We start from the raw sequence: 17,061 nt of genomic DNA, 5'->3' as shown, positions 1-17,061 counted from the left end.
TTACCTGAAACCAGAGGAATGCAGCAGTGTAGACATGTGGATTAGGGTACTGAAGTAGTCCTGAACGTTACATCATTAACATCATTACATAGTGTTATAGTCCTTTTTTTAATTAAAAAATTATAGTTTTAAAAGCCTGACAGATCTATTCTTAGCTATTCTTTTAAATAAAGCTTTTTCATCAAACATAACATAAAGTAAAACCTGGTACCAGGGAACAATTTTTTAGAGTGCAGGTTTTTGACTGTACTGATTTTAATAAGAAGAGGATGCCACCCGTATTGTGCTGTGTGAGCCTATTAATTCGCATTGGATTGAGACTCCATTGGGAATTAATAGGCTCATTGTTTTTATTCTGTCTGTCTATGGTGTACAATGATCAGCCACAGCATTAAAACCAGGCACACCGCTCCATTCATCTCACCGCAAACAGCTCTGGGTGATCAATGGGTGTCCTGTGTTGTCAACAGACCCCTTGGGGGTTGAGGGTTTGGGCCGCTATAGATTGGTCTTATTCCAGTACATTTTGTCCTGCTGGGTGAGGCAGCTGCTTTCAGGCAATGTCGGGCAATGTGTCCAGTCTGCAGCAATATTAAGGTTAGTGATACATGTCAAAGTGGGAACTAGGTGAATGCCAGGACCCAGGGTTACTCAGGGAAACAATGTAACAACAAGACAACCATAGGCTGTTCAGTTTTAATGTGGCTGATCTGTGTGTAAAAACACCCACATAGAGAGATTAATGTGTATGTTTCTCTGGACACAAAGTAAACCAAATTTGCTTTAAGTTATGGACAGCAGCAAGCCTTAAAAGCAAAAGCTAAAACCAGTAAGATGGGAGTGTGAACCAGAGTTAATAAAGTTTCGTGTTTTTTTCAGTTAGTTTCCAGAGTGCACTGTAAAGAGGTTGCTGTAAATTCTACTGTAACTTATTCGGCGCTGCATGGCTGTGAGTTACTGTAAAGTGTTTACAGTAACTTTACTGGAAACACTTTTTACAGGAAACTGTAGAAAGTATGGTACTGTAACTGGAATTTACAGTAATTTGCTGTAATTTTTGTTTCCAGTAAAATTCCTTTGAATTTAATTTACAGTAAAGGAAAGTACATCAAGATTTTTTTTTTTACAGTAACTTACTGGCATCCAGCTGCCAAAAAATAAAATAAATATAAATAATAAATAAAAACTAAACTAAAATCAGTAAATCCATAGATTAGTTTCATATTGTTTGAATTTTTTTTTTTAAGTCTATAATGGCGGACGCACCAGCGCCTCATCGGGCTGGTTGTGTTGACAGAACTAAAGTAATTTCTTGTACTTTTGTATTTTATTTTATAGAGTTGTACACCATCAATTCAGTTCTCTCCTTTTATTTCAGATGTCTTTTTTTTTTATTTCCGTTGACTAAATGCGTTTAAAATGTTTTCCTGGTTTTAATTTTTAGTTTGCGTTAATTGCAATGACTTTGGCTTGAGCGTTATAATAAAATACATTAAACAAAACGTGAATAAATCCTTTAATCCTGACATGGAGTGGGGAAAGCTCTTAAAACTGGTTTTGAGACAAGCGTGTAGCGAAATTCTTGATTCTAATACTTTCTGTTTTTATCCAATGACCTAATAAAGCAGTTTTCTTCCAAAAAAAAAAGAAAAAAAAACGCGTTCAAAGTGTGAACTACTGTCGTGGATTTTTTTTTTTATTGTGTTCACGCACACTTGAATGGGACAGGCCAGAAAATGAAAATGCGAGGGTTCTCTTATAATAAGGCCCTAAAAACAAAAACAAAACAAGGTGAAAAATGAGTGTTATTGTCAATATTTTCTAGCTTCATAACTACACCGTTGCAGCAGAAGCAGCGGCGCGTCCAGTTGCAGAGCCACTAAATCCTTAATTTTCGATCCCAAATATGGACTAGGAATGTCCAGGATGACGTCTTGTGTCCGGGGAATGCGAGTTTGTAACCACATTTATTTAACTACGCCTTCTCCGCTCTGAGGTCCTGGTAGGCATTACACAGGAAGAGAGCCGCGTAGGAAAAAGAGACGGGACGCCCTCCTCCTCCTCTTCCTCCTCCTCCTCTTCTCTTGGCGGATAACGGTGCCCAAGAAGTTATTCAGGACCGACGCAGACAATAGCGCCGAGACCTTCTAGTTCTGATCCACGGCCATCACTACTGATTAATGGTGTCTGCGCTGTGTCACAAAGAAGGAAACAGTCGGCTGAGATCATATCATGGAGGATTTGGGTGAGTATTACAGCTGCTCTTCGTTTCATGCCTTGTAACTACATGTTGAGATATCTTGAAGGGATCTGTGGGGAAGGGGTGGTGTGCCCAAACAGAGGAAATAAGGTCTCTGTTGATTCTGGCAGTCCCAGAGTACAGATCCCTGCTTACAGGGACATGTAAAAAGGGGTTGTAACATAAAGAGGATTATTCAATCAAAAAAAAAAACAAACAACAACAAAAAATAACAGAAGGAAAGACTAAAAGAGTGGTACAACTTCCCTGTCAGCCACAATGAGGAATTTCTTTATGGTATTCCATGCTTGTCAATATATACAGTAGAACTGTATTTTATCTTCAACATACAGAGAATGCAGGGCATATGTGCACAGATACTCACAGTCAGGTAACACATGAACCGGTGCATTACTCTCCCTCTGCCTGACCTTCGCTCACTTCTTCATGCAAGGCCTGCAAATGCAATAAAAATCTCTGAAAATTAGATTTAAAGGGGTCCACAGCAGGCCTGTCCATCCATTACCATTAACAAGTCTGGGATGGAGAGAATGCCACATAATGTTCAAGAGAGTGTCTTCCATTTTGAAGACATCAAAGAAGACAGCATCAGCGAGCGTTTTTCTTTTTCCCTTTTCCGAACGATCCCTGAAGAAAATGTCTTCTTTTCTCTAAAACAACATGATGGGAAGCTGAGTCTTTGTGTTAGAAAATAGCTGTGTGTTGGAAAGGCCCTGAAATAGCCCAGGGCAACGCTGCTATTTGTAAAAGCCACAGAGTTCAAGGAAAATAGACATGGCTTTTGCCTCGGCTGCCCATTCGCGCTCTCTGGGAGTTTTGAGTTTTCTTGTTTCCTTTTTTTTTTTTTTCGCCAAGGCCACCTCAGAAGTCGAGCGCTTCTGCTTATTGAGCAATACGAGGAAAAATGGCATGATGTACATCTGGGCACATCTGGATTGGATTGCACACAGTGACCCGGAGGTACTGGGGTTGAGTGTCTGTCAGGCAGTGGCCATGTTTGAGAGTCTCGGTTTGTGCTGTTGTCCAACAGTGTTGTAAGTTTATGGATTGGATTTGGCGAGGCTCTTGGCGAGAGAGACCACTTGTTAGAGAGGCCTATGGCCAAGACAAACAAGTCTGCAGGCCGCTCTAAATATGGTCATAATTCCCATTGAGAGAAGCTCAACTCCTTATATGTGCTGTTCAGTCTCTTAGAGTGTGCGTGTGTGTTTGTGTGTAAGACACAGAGCACAGCGGGGAGGTGGAGGGTAAGTAGTATATGCACACGATTCTCACCACATGGTCGTACCAGAAGTGTGAATCACCAGGGGCAGAAATGACCACAGTGGTGCACGCAGGCTGGGTAAACTTATGTTTTATGACACATAACTGAGCACCATATGTTTTGGGACTAGAACTTGACCAGATTCAGAATCAGAAATTTAGGATTCATGATGTGAGAAGCATTGTGCAGCTGCTTTAGATGGGAAGTGACAGTATGAAGGTTTCTCCAAAGCCATGAATAAACTCTGACCTGCATCTCGTAAATCGACATACACCGTGGTAGGAAATGGACACATTGAATTTCATCAGTAGAGCCATCAAAATCCAGTAAATGAACCTGGTTTATCTGCCACGTTGACTAAATTATGCTCTTTGTCTGCATTAATAACTAAGAAAGCCAGTTGTGCAATACTAGTCTGTCACACTTGAGTCACTCTTGTGATACAACAAAGAGTGTGATCATACTAGATGAAGCAAGCGGAGAAGCCAAAGCAGACTGTGAAAAAACTAATGGATAAATAAGTTTAGCCATCCAGTTTCTACAAATCATAGTAGTGGTGGACCTTGTCTGTCATTGTTTTCAAACTTGGAATAACAATATCCATTTTTTAAATCTAATTAAAAGGGCTCTGAAGACATTTGCTCAACATCCGAGTCCAGCTGAGAAGTGTTATGTGTCATCTGTAGCTTTGGGATGAGGTTTCACAGAAAGAGCGTCCACCTGCTTCCAAGTAATCAAGACTGTAAAACCTTTTTTTTTTTTTTCTAAAAAGCTCTGATTTATGTCACTTGTAACAATACAGAAGTACCAGAAAACCCCCCAAAAGAAGGAAGCTTCACATCATCCAAAAAGATGTTAGGCTATGTGTTTCTTGGGTTTTTTTTTTTGTAATAGATATTGTATTACTGTAATTGTATATTGAAAAGATTTTAAGATCTCGTAAACCGGTTTGGAATAGTTTTCTCTCAGTTTTCTATATATCTGCAGTTATCCGGGATCATCAAACCTCATTTACAAGCTCCCAAAGTTGCTGAGCTTTAAGATAAAGTATTTTCAGACACTGGGAAAAGCCACAAAGTAGGGCTGGGCGATATGGCTAAAAACTGTATCACGATATAAGTACTTCATATCGGTCGATATCGATAATTATTGAATTTTTTTTTTTTACCTATTTAAAATAAGGACTAGGAGAAAAAATGCTACATTTAAACATTTTATTTCAACATTATTTCAACATTTTTATTTCAAATTTAACCTTCCTCAGAAATGGCAACACAACCATGAAAAACACTCAAATAAAAAACCATCCTTATCCTTATATATATTAGTGCTAGGAGGTGCTTTAGTGCTTTAGGAGGGTCAAGAGCGTGAAGCAGATTTCTGTAACCCGGCATCTCGACTGTATTGACTGGTTGCATGTCTTTGGCTCTATGATATGCCACTGCCTGGGTTATTTCTTTATAACGTTTGGATGATTCATCATAAGGCACTGATGTGGAATACCTTTCCATAGTGGTCTGTTGCTGCGGTCTTGCAACAGCAGATGCTGGTTGCTGTGCTCCAAAGGGATCGGCTAAGGTGTTAAAGTTAAAGTTAGTCGTATTGCCGGTCTTGGCGGGGACGACAGCCCTGCACAATATGCAGACGACACTGGTCTGAGTACGGTCCGACTGACAAAATCAGAAAAACTGCCACAGCGGTGAGCTTTCCACTTTTCACCATGTCTCACACCAGGCCGGTTCAAGCAAGTTCCACAAACAAGAGGGCGTGCACGAGATAACGAGGTGGCGCAACCAGGTTTGATACTGCTCCATGATTGGCTATTAGCATGTCACTCCATACGTTGCTAGGCACCAGAGGACCGACCAACCAATCTTGCTTCACAGGCGGGTGCATTTAAAGCGGAATCTTTGCTCTGGTTTATTCCAATGAAAAAAAAATATATCGAATTTTCTATCGAGCGCATTTTCTATTGATATTGATTATGTGTCTATCGCGATACATATCATTATCGTTTTATTGCCCAGCCCTACCACAAAGTATGTGTGTGTGTGTGTGTGTGTGTGTGTGTGTGTGTGTGTGTGTGTGTGTGTGTGTGTGTGTGTGTGTGTGTGTGTGTGTGTGTGATTCTCTATTGATTAAGAACTTGGGAAAGGAAGATTTCTCAGCTCGCAAGAAGATTTAAATCAGACTATTTGTTTTTGGGTGATGATATAGAATTAGCGAGAGAAGATAAACATGTTACAAAGCTGGTCCAAACTAGTATTATGATACGCAGAATGATTTTTCTTAAAAGGTAGAAAACTAAAGGGCTACCCGCATTTCAAGAATAGATGTAGAAGATTGTTTGTTTTCTTGTGTTGGTATATCTTTTCTGTATGTGTGTATGTGTGTGTTATAAAGTGTAAATCATAAAGTATTTTAATGTTAGTAAAGAGGGTTTTAAACTTTACTCTACAGCCCTGCAAGAATCCAGGTGATTTATATTCTCCCACACCTGCACATTTCTAGCATCTGTCCCGTGTGACATGAGTAAAAACAAAGAAATAACCACAAAATGAGGTCATAATGATTTAGTTGTGTTTACGTTAGTTTGGTCTTTACAAATTGAGGACATGTTCTCAGACATCCAGGTCGTGGTAGTCTTGAGTACTTGAAAAGAAGGCAACTGGACCTGAAGATGTTTCGCCTGCACCAGGGGTTAAATACCTGGGACTCTCCGTCAGTGGTTTTGGAACTGAAGAAGCCTCCTGGACGAGAGGCGAAACGTCTTTACGACCAAAAAGAGGTCCAGCTGCCTTCTTTTCAAGAGCTCGAGACAGGATGTTTTTCAGCTGAATTATTGGAACTGTATGTTCAAGGGACCAAAAATGAGGATATTTTGGTATCTGACTTTGACCACTGACTACTATTCATAAGACTGTTTTCCATTCTTCCAGTGTCTACTTTATTGATTCATTTATTCACCCATCCATCAATTTTTCCCTCCAGCTATCATAGGGCGAGAGGCAGGGTATGCCCTGTACAGGTCGCCAAACTGTCGCAGGGCTAACATATTTTCTGTGGGGAAAGACATCTTTATGTACATTGTCAGCATCAGCGCAGCTCTTTTATTAACTCCGAGTCTGAACACAAATTAAAATTTTGTTAAAATATAGTACAAAAAAACTCAGGAACTGATAATCTTGAGGTAATACGATTCTTCTGCACGTGTCTGGAACTGGTTCTTAATTCCCATCTGAACTTTGACCCTTCTTATTTATTTTAACTTCTAGGAAGGCAAGGCCAAAATTTCCATTTTAATAGTGTAACACTAAAAAAGGGACTGGTACCCTTACAAGACTCAGAATAAATGGCTGCTATGTTATTATACATACATGGTAAACTAGTGTGAAAGTTAAAGTTAGTATGCTTCTGGTAAAGAGAGGAAATTCATCCAAAACTGCAGCCTCTCTGCTTTAAATGTGGAGTTTGTAATTACTCATATTAAGTCCTCTTTTAACGTAGTCTGCTTCGGTCTTCGGTTGCACGGACGGGGGCTTGTCAGAACTAAGTGATGTCATACAGCTGTAGACGTTAACGCTTGAGTGAGTTTAGTTTCTGGACAGCTTCCACTTCAGTGTGTGTATGCGTGTGTGTGGGTGGAGGAGTGGATTTAGATATCAGCTGCCAAACACTCTTCCTCCTCTGCTTCCTTTCTACACTGGCATGCTTCGAATATGAATGCAGAAATGTTTGTGCGCCCTCATAACGTCAGTGCCAATGGATTATCTCTGTTTTGCTGGTTTTTACTGCCCTGTCCTCTGAGTGATGAGCATCCGCGGGCGCTCACTGTCCTCCGTGTTGTGTCTTGGTGTGTGGGCTGAGTTGCTGCTGCTGTATTGGTCACAAAGGCTGTCTGTCTCTCCTCAGGAGTGCCTGAGCCGCTTAACTACCCTCTCAGTCCTCGTATTGTTGTGTTTGGTACGTAACTGTCTCTGCATGCGTTTGTATGTGTTTCGTCTTGTCTGTCATTTACCTGCTTATCCTTGACTCAACATAATACCTTATTATGCAGCGTTATACACTGCATGCTTTTTAAATGACTTTCTTAACTTTTATCTCTTGATTGATCTTTAATGCTTCATAAACAAACTTAACACCATCAGGGACAACCGTAAATGTAGTGCTGTGTGATGTCATCTTTTTTCTTTCTTCACTTTTATCGCTTTCACGGTGCTACATCATTTTGTCGCTGTTCTTTCCAGATGCCCTCCTTGCTGATCTGGAGAACACCAGCTCTCCTTTACCACGGTGTCCCGTCCTGCTCACCTCTGACCCTCCGCAAAATGCCGATCCCACCACCCAGGACCCAGCCCAGACCCGGCCACCGCCACCTGCCTATACCCCACAGCAGGTGGTCAATCCGGGCCACATTCATACCTGTTTTCTTTTTTCTTGATAATAAAGAGCTTAGGGAGAATCATAACCTTAACTCAACCGTTTGATTGATCAACCATCTCTTCTGTCTCTCAGACTGTTTCTTCAGCAATGAAGACCTCACAGAACTCCAACCCAGACAAATTATACAGGTAATTCCTTTCCAGATTATTTTTTTTCAAAATAAGTAATTACAAGTAATCCAAATAACTACCTGTAACAATCAAGATATGCGAAAGAGCATCTCTGAATGCACAACACTTCAAACCTTGAAGCACATGTGCTGCAGCAGCAGCAGCAATTTAAATCCCACGTCGTACCTGAGTTTTTTTCTGACCATGTCCATCCCTTTATGACCACAGTGTACCCATCCTTTCATGGCTGCTTCCAGCAGGATAATGTGCCACGTCACAAAGTTCAAATCATCTGAGACTGGTTTCTTAAACATGAAAATGAATTCACTGTACTCAGATGGCCTTCACAGTCACCAGATCTCAATCCTTTAGAGGACCTTTGGGATGTGGTGGCCTGGGAGAGTCACAACATGGATGTGCAGCTCTCTGATCTTTAAGGAATGTTTCCAGCACCTTGTTGAATCCATGCCACAAAGAATTAAGACAGTTCTGAAGTCCAACCAAGTGCAAATGCAAGCAAGGAGTAGTACTGGGCTGAAGTGTAAAATAGCTAAATAATCTGTGACTCAACATCTCTGAATGAAAAATAATTCAGAGATGATGTGTTTCTTAGCCTGGTTAAAGGCATCTGAATTTCTTCCTGCTTCTTGGCTTTGTTCTGAATACCACAAGCAAATACATCATTGTTGCTGTTCTGGCTCCTTCCTCTAAATTACCCAGCTGAGGGTGATCAAACTTCAGCTTGTGTCCAGATGGCTCGCTATCTATTTGTTCCATGGTTTTCCTCTCTTGAGCCACAGCCACCTTGAGGCTCTGTCTTCCACATCTGAGGTGTTGCAGATTCCTCAGTTTTCCTTCGATGCCCAGCGCGATGAAGGTCAAAGATAGCAATTCTAAAGAGAAGCATTTTGCCTACATTCAGCTATCTGCTTGTACTTAGGGAGCTTCTTCTTAAAGATGCATCAAAGCAATAATCCTGGGCAGATGTTAACCTCTAGCATAATGAAATGCCTGGAGGATTTGAACAAAAGCTCAGTATCTGGTTTCCACAAACTGGCTGTGATGATCTGATGAAAATTTGTTTGTTCTAATCCACCAACATCTGCCGGTGCCAGATGTGCTAGCTGACAGTAATGGCTTCTTTCCAGAGGGAAGTCATGGCTGGCTTTAAGAGGGACAACTGCTTGTGCTCTGGCACTGATGGGCTTCAAGATTAATCACAGTGCCTAAAGTGTCATCCTTCTACCTTGGGGAAGCAGCTCAGGAGTTCCACATTTGAGCACAGTTGACATGGAGATGTTTGGCCAATGTATAGTATGAAGTTTTTATGGGCTGGAAAAGTATTTTACACAGAGACACAAGTGGGAGTGTTTCAGTTGGTCAGCATGGTGGAACATCTACACAAATCCTGTTAGGACTCACATTCATTTTGTTTTTGTCACTTCTTGCTAAGCAGTGCGTTTGGGCCTTAAATAAGGGAGAGTATTCTGTTCCCCTCGTGAGGAGTCCAAGTACATTATTGGGAGTATGTTTTTGAATGCATTTCATTTTTAATACTCTCTGTCTCTGTCCTACAGCACAGTGTGTAAACCGCGCTCTCCCCGAAGCACAGATCCTCCTCCAGCCTTCTCTTCCTCCTCGCTGCTAGGGGGAGGTCTGAGTGAACTGGATCATCTGCTACAGGAACTCAATGCTACCCAGTTTAACATCACAGGTTAGTGAGTGAGCGTGTGTGTGTGTGTGTGTGTGTGTGTGTGTGTGTGTGTGTGTGTGTGTGTGTGTGTGTGTGTGTTTGTGTGTGTGTGTGTGTGTTTAAATTCCTGTGTTCAACTCAAATTTCTCATCTATGATCCTGTTTTGCTATCAGATGAGATCCTGGCTCAGTTCCCTTCTTCTAAGAAAGATGAGAGGGATAAGGTCAAGGATAAAGCCCCAACCTCCTCCTCCAGGTACCAAATCCAGACTGAAGACAGAAAGAATTAAAAAAATTTTTTTAATCCAGAATGGATGAGGCGCAACTGAGCATGTGCACAGCTGGACAAAAATCTGTTGCATTTTGGAGTAAATTTCAACATACAGGGACACACTTACACTATATTGCCAAAAGTATTCACAGGTGTATAAACCCAGCACCTAGGCATGCAGACTGCTTCTACAAACATTTGTGAAATAATAGGTCACTCTCAGGAGCTCAGTGAATTCCAGTGTGGTACTGTGATAGGATGCCACCTGTGCAATTTTTGTGAAATGTCCTCAATAATATTCTATAGTCAACTGTTAGTGGTATTATAACAAAGTGGAAGTGATTGGGAACGACAGCAACTCAGCCACGAAGTGGTAGACCAGGTAAAATAATAGAGTGGGGTCAGCGGGTGTTGAGGTGCCTAGCTCGCAGAGGTCACCAACTTTCTGCAGAGTCAAATGCTACAGACTTCCAAACTTTTCATGTCCTTCAGATCAGCTCAAGAACAGTGCATAGAGAACTTTATTGAATAGGTTTCCATGGCCAAGCACCTGCATCCAAGTTTTACATCACTGAGCACAATGCAAAGCATTGAATGCAGTGGTGTAAAGCACGCCGCCACTGGACTCTAGAGCAGTGGAGACGTGTTCTTTGGAGTGACTAATCATGCTTCTCCATCTGGCAATCCGATGGACAAGATGGGGTCTGGCGATTGCCAGGAGAACGGTACCTGTCTGACTGCATTGTGCCAAGTGTAAAGGTTGGTGGAGGGGGGGGGGGATTATGGTGTGGGGTTGTTTTTCAGGAGTTGGTCTTGGCCACTTAGTTCTAGTGAAAGGAACTCTTAATGCTTCAGCATACCAAGACATTTTGGAAAATTTCATGCTCCCAACTTTGTGGGAACAGTTTGGGGATGGCCACTTCCTGTTCCAACATGACTGCAAACCAGCGCACAAAGCAGGTCCATAAAGACATGGATGAGTGAGTTTGGTGTGGAAAAACATGACTGGCCTGCACAGAGTCCTGACCTCAACCCGATAGAACACCTTTGGGAAAAATTAGAGCCGAGACTGTGAGCCAGGCCTCCTCGTCCAACATCAGGGTCTGACCTCACAAATGTGCTTCTGGAAGAATGGTCAAAAATTCTCATAAACACACTCCTAAACCTGTGGAAAACCTTCCCAGAAGAGTTGAAATGACAAAGGATTAACAATAGGATGTCACTCAAGTTCATATGTGTGTGAATACTTATGGTAATATAGGGCATTATAGCAAACAGTTTGAACAGAGCAGTATACTGTATGGGTGAGAAAATATTACCAATGGTGCAATGTACAGTAGGTCTGTTTTATGCAGGTGTTACATAATATTATAATATTATGTAACAATATTACATATTATATAAGACAGACCCTTGATAAAATTACTTAAAAACCTGAAAGAGTTTATTTATGTATTTATTCATTTTACTGCAAGTAAAAAGCGGTGTTTGTACACGTGTAAACATGTGGGCTGACACATTTCTGCCTTTCACTTCATTCTGCTGGTTTGAACGGGAGCTGCAAACTGCAAACCAGACAACTTTAAAGCAGGATTTAAGATATTAAAAATAAACTTAAATATGCTGTTAACACAGGAGAGAAAGACTGTATATAATATGGGATTTACAAGAGAGCTCCAAAGCATAATTACCATATTGTCATGATTCAGTTTTAAGCAGCATTTTGGGGTATTTCTGATTATTTGTGTAATTTGTAGGTTTGTTTTTCCCTGTTTCAGCTCTGCAAAGCCTTCCGCAACATCAGCCACACTGGAACTGGACAAGCTGATGGCGTCTCTGTCTGACTTCAGAGTCCAGAGCACAGTAAGAGTCCCCACAGCAGCGTGAAGATGCTAACCTGTCAACTTTTTACTGTAAACTCACAACTGTGCTCACAATATGACTTTTAGAGAATGCAGCGGTTTTTCTGCTATTAGTGTTGGATTTGTGTAGAAGTTCAGTTGACTTCATAATGGCTACACTGTTACTGTGCAGCCTGCTGGCCACAGCTCATGCCTGCTGGTACAGATCAGTCACCAGATATGGCTTGTGGATGAAAATTAGTCTTGGTCTAATTTTCCAGAGTCAAAAATAACTTCAGATTGTTGGTAGTCAGCTTAAAGATCTGTATTTGGAATAGCATATAATCTAGTTCTCTCCTTTTTGGTGAGTCGGCTTGCTAGCATGTGAGCAGAGGAAGCAGTTCTGTCATTATAAGGCTGTTTAGTTTCAGTATGCAGTCCAGCTGTGAGTTATAAACAACACTGTTGTGGGAACAGAGTTTTAAAAGGGAAATGTCTCCACTGGATATCCATGACTAACCAGGCTAAAAGCATGTCTCTAAGCAGGGCAGAAAGACAGCCATAGTCTCTAGTGGATGGAGGCCAGAGACTTAGGTCAAACTATACTATATCATAGTGATTTGACTTTTCCTCACGTTGGTTTCTTCCAAACAACTTCATTTCCGACATCCGTCGAGTGATGATAAACTCCTCAAAGAATTAAAATCCCAAAGACCAACGAGCCTTCTCTGTGCTTTGTCTTCTCTCAGCCAGCTGCGCCCATCACTCCAGCGGTTACAGCATCGCAGCAGCCCGCCGCCCCTCCACAGCCTTCATCTGGAGGCTCGCTGGACAGCATGCTGGGGCTCCTCCAATCAGACCTGAGCCGACAAGGAGTGCAAACATCCTCTAAGGGAAACTGTTCAGCCTGTCAAAAGCCAGTAGTAGGACAGGTGAGCTGATATGTCTGTTAGACATGTGCAGAAGTATATATGTCATAGTTATGATAGTCCTGTTTTTTTTTGCAGTGTCAAAAACAATGTTTCAAGTATGAGCATACCGATGAAGAAGATTCTCATTTTAGTTGACCTGACTGTTTGTGCAGGTGGTGACAGCTCTGGGGAAAGTGTGGCACCCCGAGCACTTTGTGTGCACTGAGTGTGAGACAGAGCTGGGCAGTCGCAACTTCTTTGAGAAGGACGGACGGCCGTACTGCGAGCCGGACTACTTCACCCTGTTCTCCCCTCACTGTGCACACTGCAACAAACCCATACTAAATGTGAGCGGCTCACATGTGAACATGTTGCTGTTATGTAACTGTGAGCTTATTTAAAGAGCTCGGATCAATACCCCAACCCACCTAAAGCTTTTTTTTTTACTTTTCTCATCATGTAGAAAATGGTCACAGCTCTGGACAAGAACTGGCACCCAGAGTGTTTCTGCTGCGTAAAGTGCAGCCGCGCCTTTGGAGAGGAAGGTAATGGGCGGCACTGTTAATTCCTGCCAGGGGTAACAATACACTACAGTCAGGTCACACTTACTTGAAGCCCTTTATACTATATATTCACAAGCATTCAATTAATAACTAATGCAATCACTGAGAAAGCATTTTATAATGTTGAAAGTTTTATTCTACATTTCAGCATTTTCAATATTTCAGCAGTACCTTTTCTTCCATATGATCCCCTAAAATATTTGATTTGTAGGCCTATAGCAAGGATCCTCAAATCCAGGCCTCGAGGTCCAGCGTCCTGCAGGTTTTAGATGTGTCCCTGATCCAACACACTTGAGTCAAATATAGAAGTCATTAGCAGGACTCTGAAGAACTTGACTGCATATTGAGGAGGTAATTCAGCCATTTGAATAGGGTGTGTTGGATCAAATGTGGATTGCAGAGTAGATGATTAAGATCTTAACCTGTAACTTTTATCTTTGGATACATTTCTCTTAAACTGTAACCTTTCTGGTTTATTAGTTGAAAGATGTTCCACTATGTGATTTTTTTTTTTTTCTAGTCTTGTTGCACATCCCAAATGTGCATACATTTTTGTCTTTATATTGTTTTCAAATAGGGTATTGAAAAGGTTAGGAAATCATTGCATTCTCTTTTTTATTTGCAGTTTACACAGTGTTTTAATGCGTTTTTGGAATCAAGCTTGTACCAGCAGTTCCACTCTGCCGCGAATTTTTGGGGAAAACACTGAGTCTTTGTATTTTCTTGGCATGAAAATGGTCAAATTTATAACAGCACATGGTCTGAGACAGAAAAAATGGTTGCAGTTTAGACTGGAAACCATTAAAAACCAGATTGAAATCTAATGTTGCACAAATCAGACACACAGAGAAGGTTCTGACTGATTTTTTTTTTTTAATCAGCAGCTTTTTACAGTAAATTTGACATTTATCAAAGCAACACTGAGTAAACCTGTGATGATGTCCTCTGCAGGTTTCCATGACCGTGAGGGCCAGCAGTACTGCCAGCAGTGTTTCTTGACTCTGTTTGCTTCCCGCTGTCAAGGCTGCAGCCAGCCCATTCTGGAAAACTACATCTCAGCTCTGAACTCTCTCTGGCACCCACAGTGCTTTGTATGTAGGGTGAGTGTTGCATTTGGCAAAAATTTACTTGCAGGTCTCTTAAGTTTAATCTGGTCATAAAGGTTGGAGAACTTTTAAAGACACTAGTGAGAACATCACTGTGATATAGCTGGAAATCTGGTGAGTTTATGAAGAGATTAAGAGGCGTTTAATTTCTTTAATTTCAAACATGATTCTTTAAAGAACTCCAAGGCACTCCCTTTTCAAAATAAAATTAAAATGACTTTATTTTCTCGATGAGTCTCTGTTTAACCTCCATGTTTGGGCACACAATGAAAAGATGTTTGTAGGAAATATTAGCCGAACACAAATATGCCATATACACAGGTAACATTAATTACCGCATGGCTAGACACTACCTGGACTTTCAAAATAGTGACCCATCTACACTACAAGCCTTTGGAAGGGATCACGTTCCTCTTTCAGTATGAGGAGATGATAGACAAAGGAGCCTTAACTAAAGGGAAGCTTTTTGGATTTATAAATTACGGTCCACGAAATATCCTGCATTAAACGAGGAATTAGATTTTACGTCTTTCTTATAACCTTTATTTTCCTTTGAAGACGCATTTATATCATCTGTGTTTGATGCTGCTTTGCGTTCTCCTTCGTATCTGATTTTGAATTGAATTTGTGGGGAATGTTTGTGCTTGATGCTGATATATATATTTTTGGGCTCTTTCACTTGCCCAGGTTTCGAAGGCTTCTCTTTTTGGTCGAGCTTCACTGGTGGAAAATTCCACTCACCCTTAGATGGAAGCTTGCTACTGGTAAAACACCATATGTAGAAGGCCTCTATTGGTGGAATACCACTAGAAATGATTCAGTGTGTTCATAGACTCTGTTTTGTTCCCTGATGAAGGCCTGTGTGCTGAAACGTGTTGGAGGTTTTTAACCTAACGTGACATGAAATAAAGTGCTCCATGGCAAATACTGTAGATCCCTGTGGCTGTACAGGCAAACGTCTATGAGGAAGTTCATGCACAAAAAACCCAACTAAAAATAAGCTGGAATTATGTCATGGGAAAGTTGTCATTTCACAAGAAAAAAACGCTGTAATTACAGTTGTATGAGTCAGTGCTGTGACTGAGTCTTGCTGCGTCTCTCTCTTCCTTATTTCCAGGAATGCTACAGCCCTTTCGTCAACGGCAGCTTTTTCGAACATGAGGGCAAGCCGCTGTGCGAGGCCCACTACCACCAGTCCCGCGGCAGCGTGTGTCAGGCCTGCCAGCAGCCCATCCTGGGCCGCTGCGTCACCGCCATGGGGGCCAAATTCCACCCGCATCACCTCGTGTGTCACTTCTGCCTGAAGCCACTGAGCAAAGGCTGCTTCAAGGAGCAGGAGAACAAGCCCTACTGCCACCCCTGCTTCATCAAGCTCTTTGGTTGAGGGCCCAGCAGGTCTTAGCCAGTTCTCAGTTCTCTTTTTATTATTTTTTTTTTATACTGTGGGAGTGAGGGTGGAGCTGGACTCTGTAAATTTTTAAGAATATCTGAGTCAGCAGAGAGAAGAGGAGGAAGAAAGAATCATCCAGCCCAACTCATTTTATTTTGAAAATGGACCACATTTGGACTGGCAGTATGAACTCACATTTTATTATTGGTTAGAAAAAAAAAAATCATGTATGTAAACATTTTACATACTGCATTCATTCAAATTGAATACTGAGAATTACACTTTGCTGCCAGGTGTTAAAAAGAAGGCATAAATGTATTCATCAATTCAGAATTTGTACTGTTGTGCAAGGAAATCCCCTTTAATATATTTGCTTTGTAATGCAAAAAGTAACCATGTCACTGCAACTGCATTTTTTTAATATTGTATGCTGACTGCTACGTGTGTTTATAGGAAACAAACTGAATTATCATGTGTTTAAAATGAGATTTTTTTCTTTTGCATTATTCATTCACTATTGCGCTATGCAAAATGCCAAAAACAATTCCAAAGAATAAAATAAAAATGAACACAACTTGTTTTTGTGTTTCTGACATTTTTACAGACTCACATGAGACGGTTTAATTAAAAAGAAATTTTCAAAACACCAGCATTTGAGTGAGAGGATTATTAATAAGTTATTCAACTAGATGTTAAAATATCATTTGAGTACAGTGAACTTATTGTCATGTTGAAGAAATCAGTTTGAAATTATTTGAGCATTGAGGCGTTATCCTGCTGGAAGCAGCCATCAGAAGATGAGTACACTCACAGTGGCCATTAACGCATCAATACTCAGGTAGGCTGTGGCATTTAAACAATGCTCAGTTGGTAGTAAGGGGCGCAAAATGTGCCAAGAAAAGATCCCACACACCATTACACCACCAGCAGCAACCTGAACCACTGATACAAGGCAGGATGGGTGCAAGCTTTCATGTTGATTATGCCAAACTCTGATCCTCCCGGGACTCATCAGACCAGGCAGCACTTGAGATATTCTGAGCTCGATGTGTGAGGAAAATACTGACTTTCCCCACCAGAGGTCACTGTTCGCTCAGTAAGACTTGTGCCCAACTCAGTAGGTTTTGGAAAAACACAGAAGCGGGAAAAAACAAAACAAAAACAAAACTCAATTGTATAACGATTCAGATCAAATATGTGCGTCACGCA

The 17,061-nt window shown here is 41.2% G+C and overlaps 1 protein-coding gene across 2 annotated transcripts; it reads left to right on the top strand.

Annotated features, from left to right (window-relative positions):
• Positions 1 to 2,045: 2,045 nt before the first annotated feature.
• On the top strand, positions 2,046 to 16,411 carry LOC115798141 (transforming growth factor beta-1-induced transcript 1 protein). 2 transcript variants are annotated; one of them, XM_030754868.1, is made up of 12 exons: positions 2,046 to 2,245; positions 7,437 to 7,487; positions 7,772 to 7,920; positions 8,040 to 8,095; positions 9,655 to 9,791; positions 9,945 to 10,026; positions 11,820 to 11,904; positions 12,632 to 12,814; positions 12,967 to 13,140; positions 13,257 to 13,338; positions 14,308 to 14,456; positions 15,580 to 16,411. In XM_030754868.1, exons 1-12 carry the CDS (start codon positions 2,233 to 2,235, stop codon positions 15,844 to 15,846), a joined length of 1,428 nt encoding a protein of 475 aa, XP_030610728.1. In that variant the 5' UTR covers positions 2,046 to 2,232; the 3' UTR covers positions 15,847 to 16,411. The 2 variants fall into 2 exon arrangements, with proteins under 2 accessions (XP_030610728.1, XP_030610729.1); XM_030754869.1 differs by lacking the exon at positions 7,437 to 7,487 and having other exon boundaries at positions 2,048 to 2,245.
• The last annotated feature ends 650 nt before the right edge of the window (positions 16,412 to 17,061 follow it).

The sequence above is a fragment of the Archocentrus centrarchus genome, chromosome 19 (assembly GCF_007364275.1).
Source record: "Archocentrus centrarchus isolate MPI-CPG fArcCen1 chromosome 19, fArcCen1, whole genome shotgun sequence".
NCBI lineage: Eukaryota > Metazoa > Chordata > Actinopteri > Cichliformes > Cichlidae > Archocentrus > Archocentrus centrarchus.
This window is presented reverse-complemented; position numbering and strand designations above follow the sequence as displayed.

What these genes read in the sequence shown, in the direction of transcription:
- LOC115798141 (XM_030754868.1), top strand. An exon ending in CTGCCTATACCCCACAGCAG is followed by an intron (nt 7,921 to 8,039) that starts GTGGTCAATCCG and finishes TCTGTCTCTCAG; the next exon opens with ACTGTTTCTTCAGCAATGAA. An exon ending in GCAACAAACCCATACTAAAT is followed by an intron (nt 13,141 to 13,256) that starts GTGAGCGGCTCA and finishes CTCATCATGTAG; the next exon opens with AAAATGGTCACAGCTCTGGA.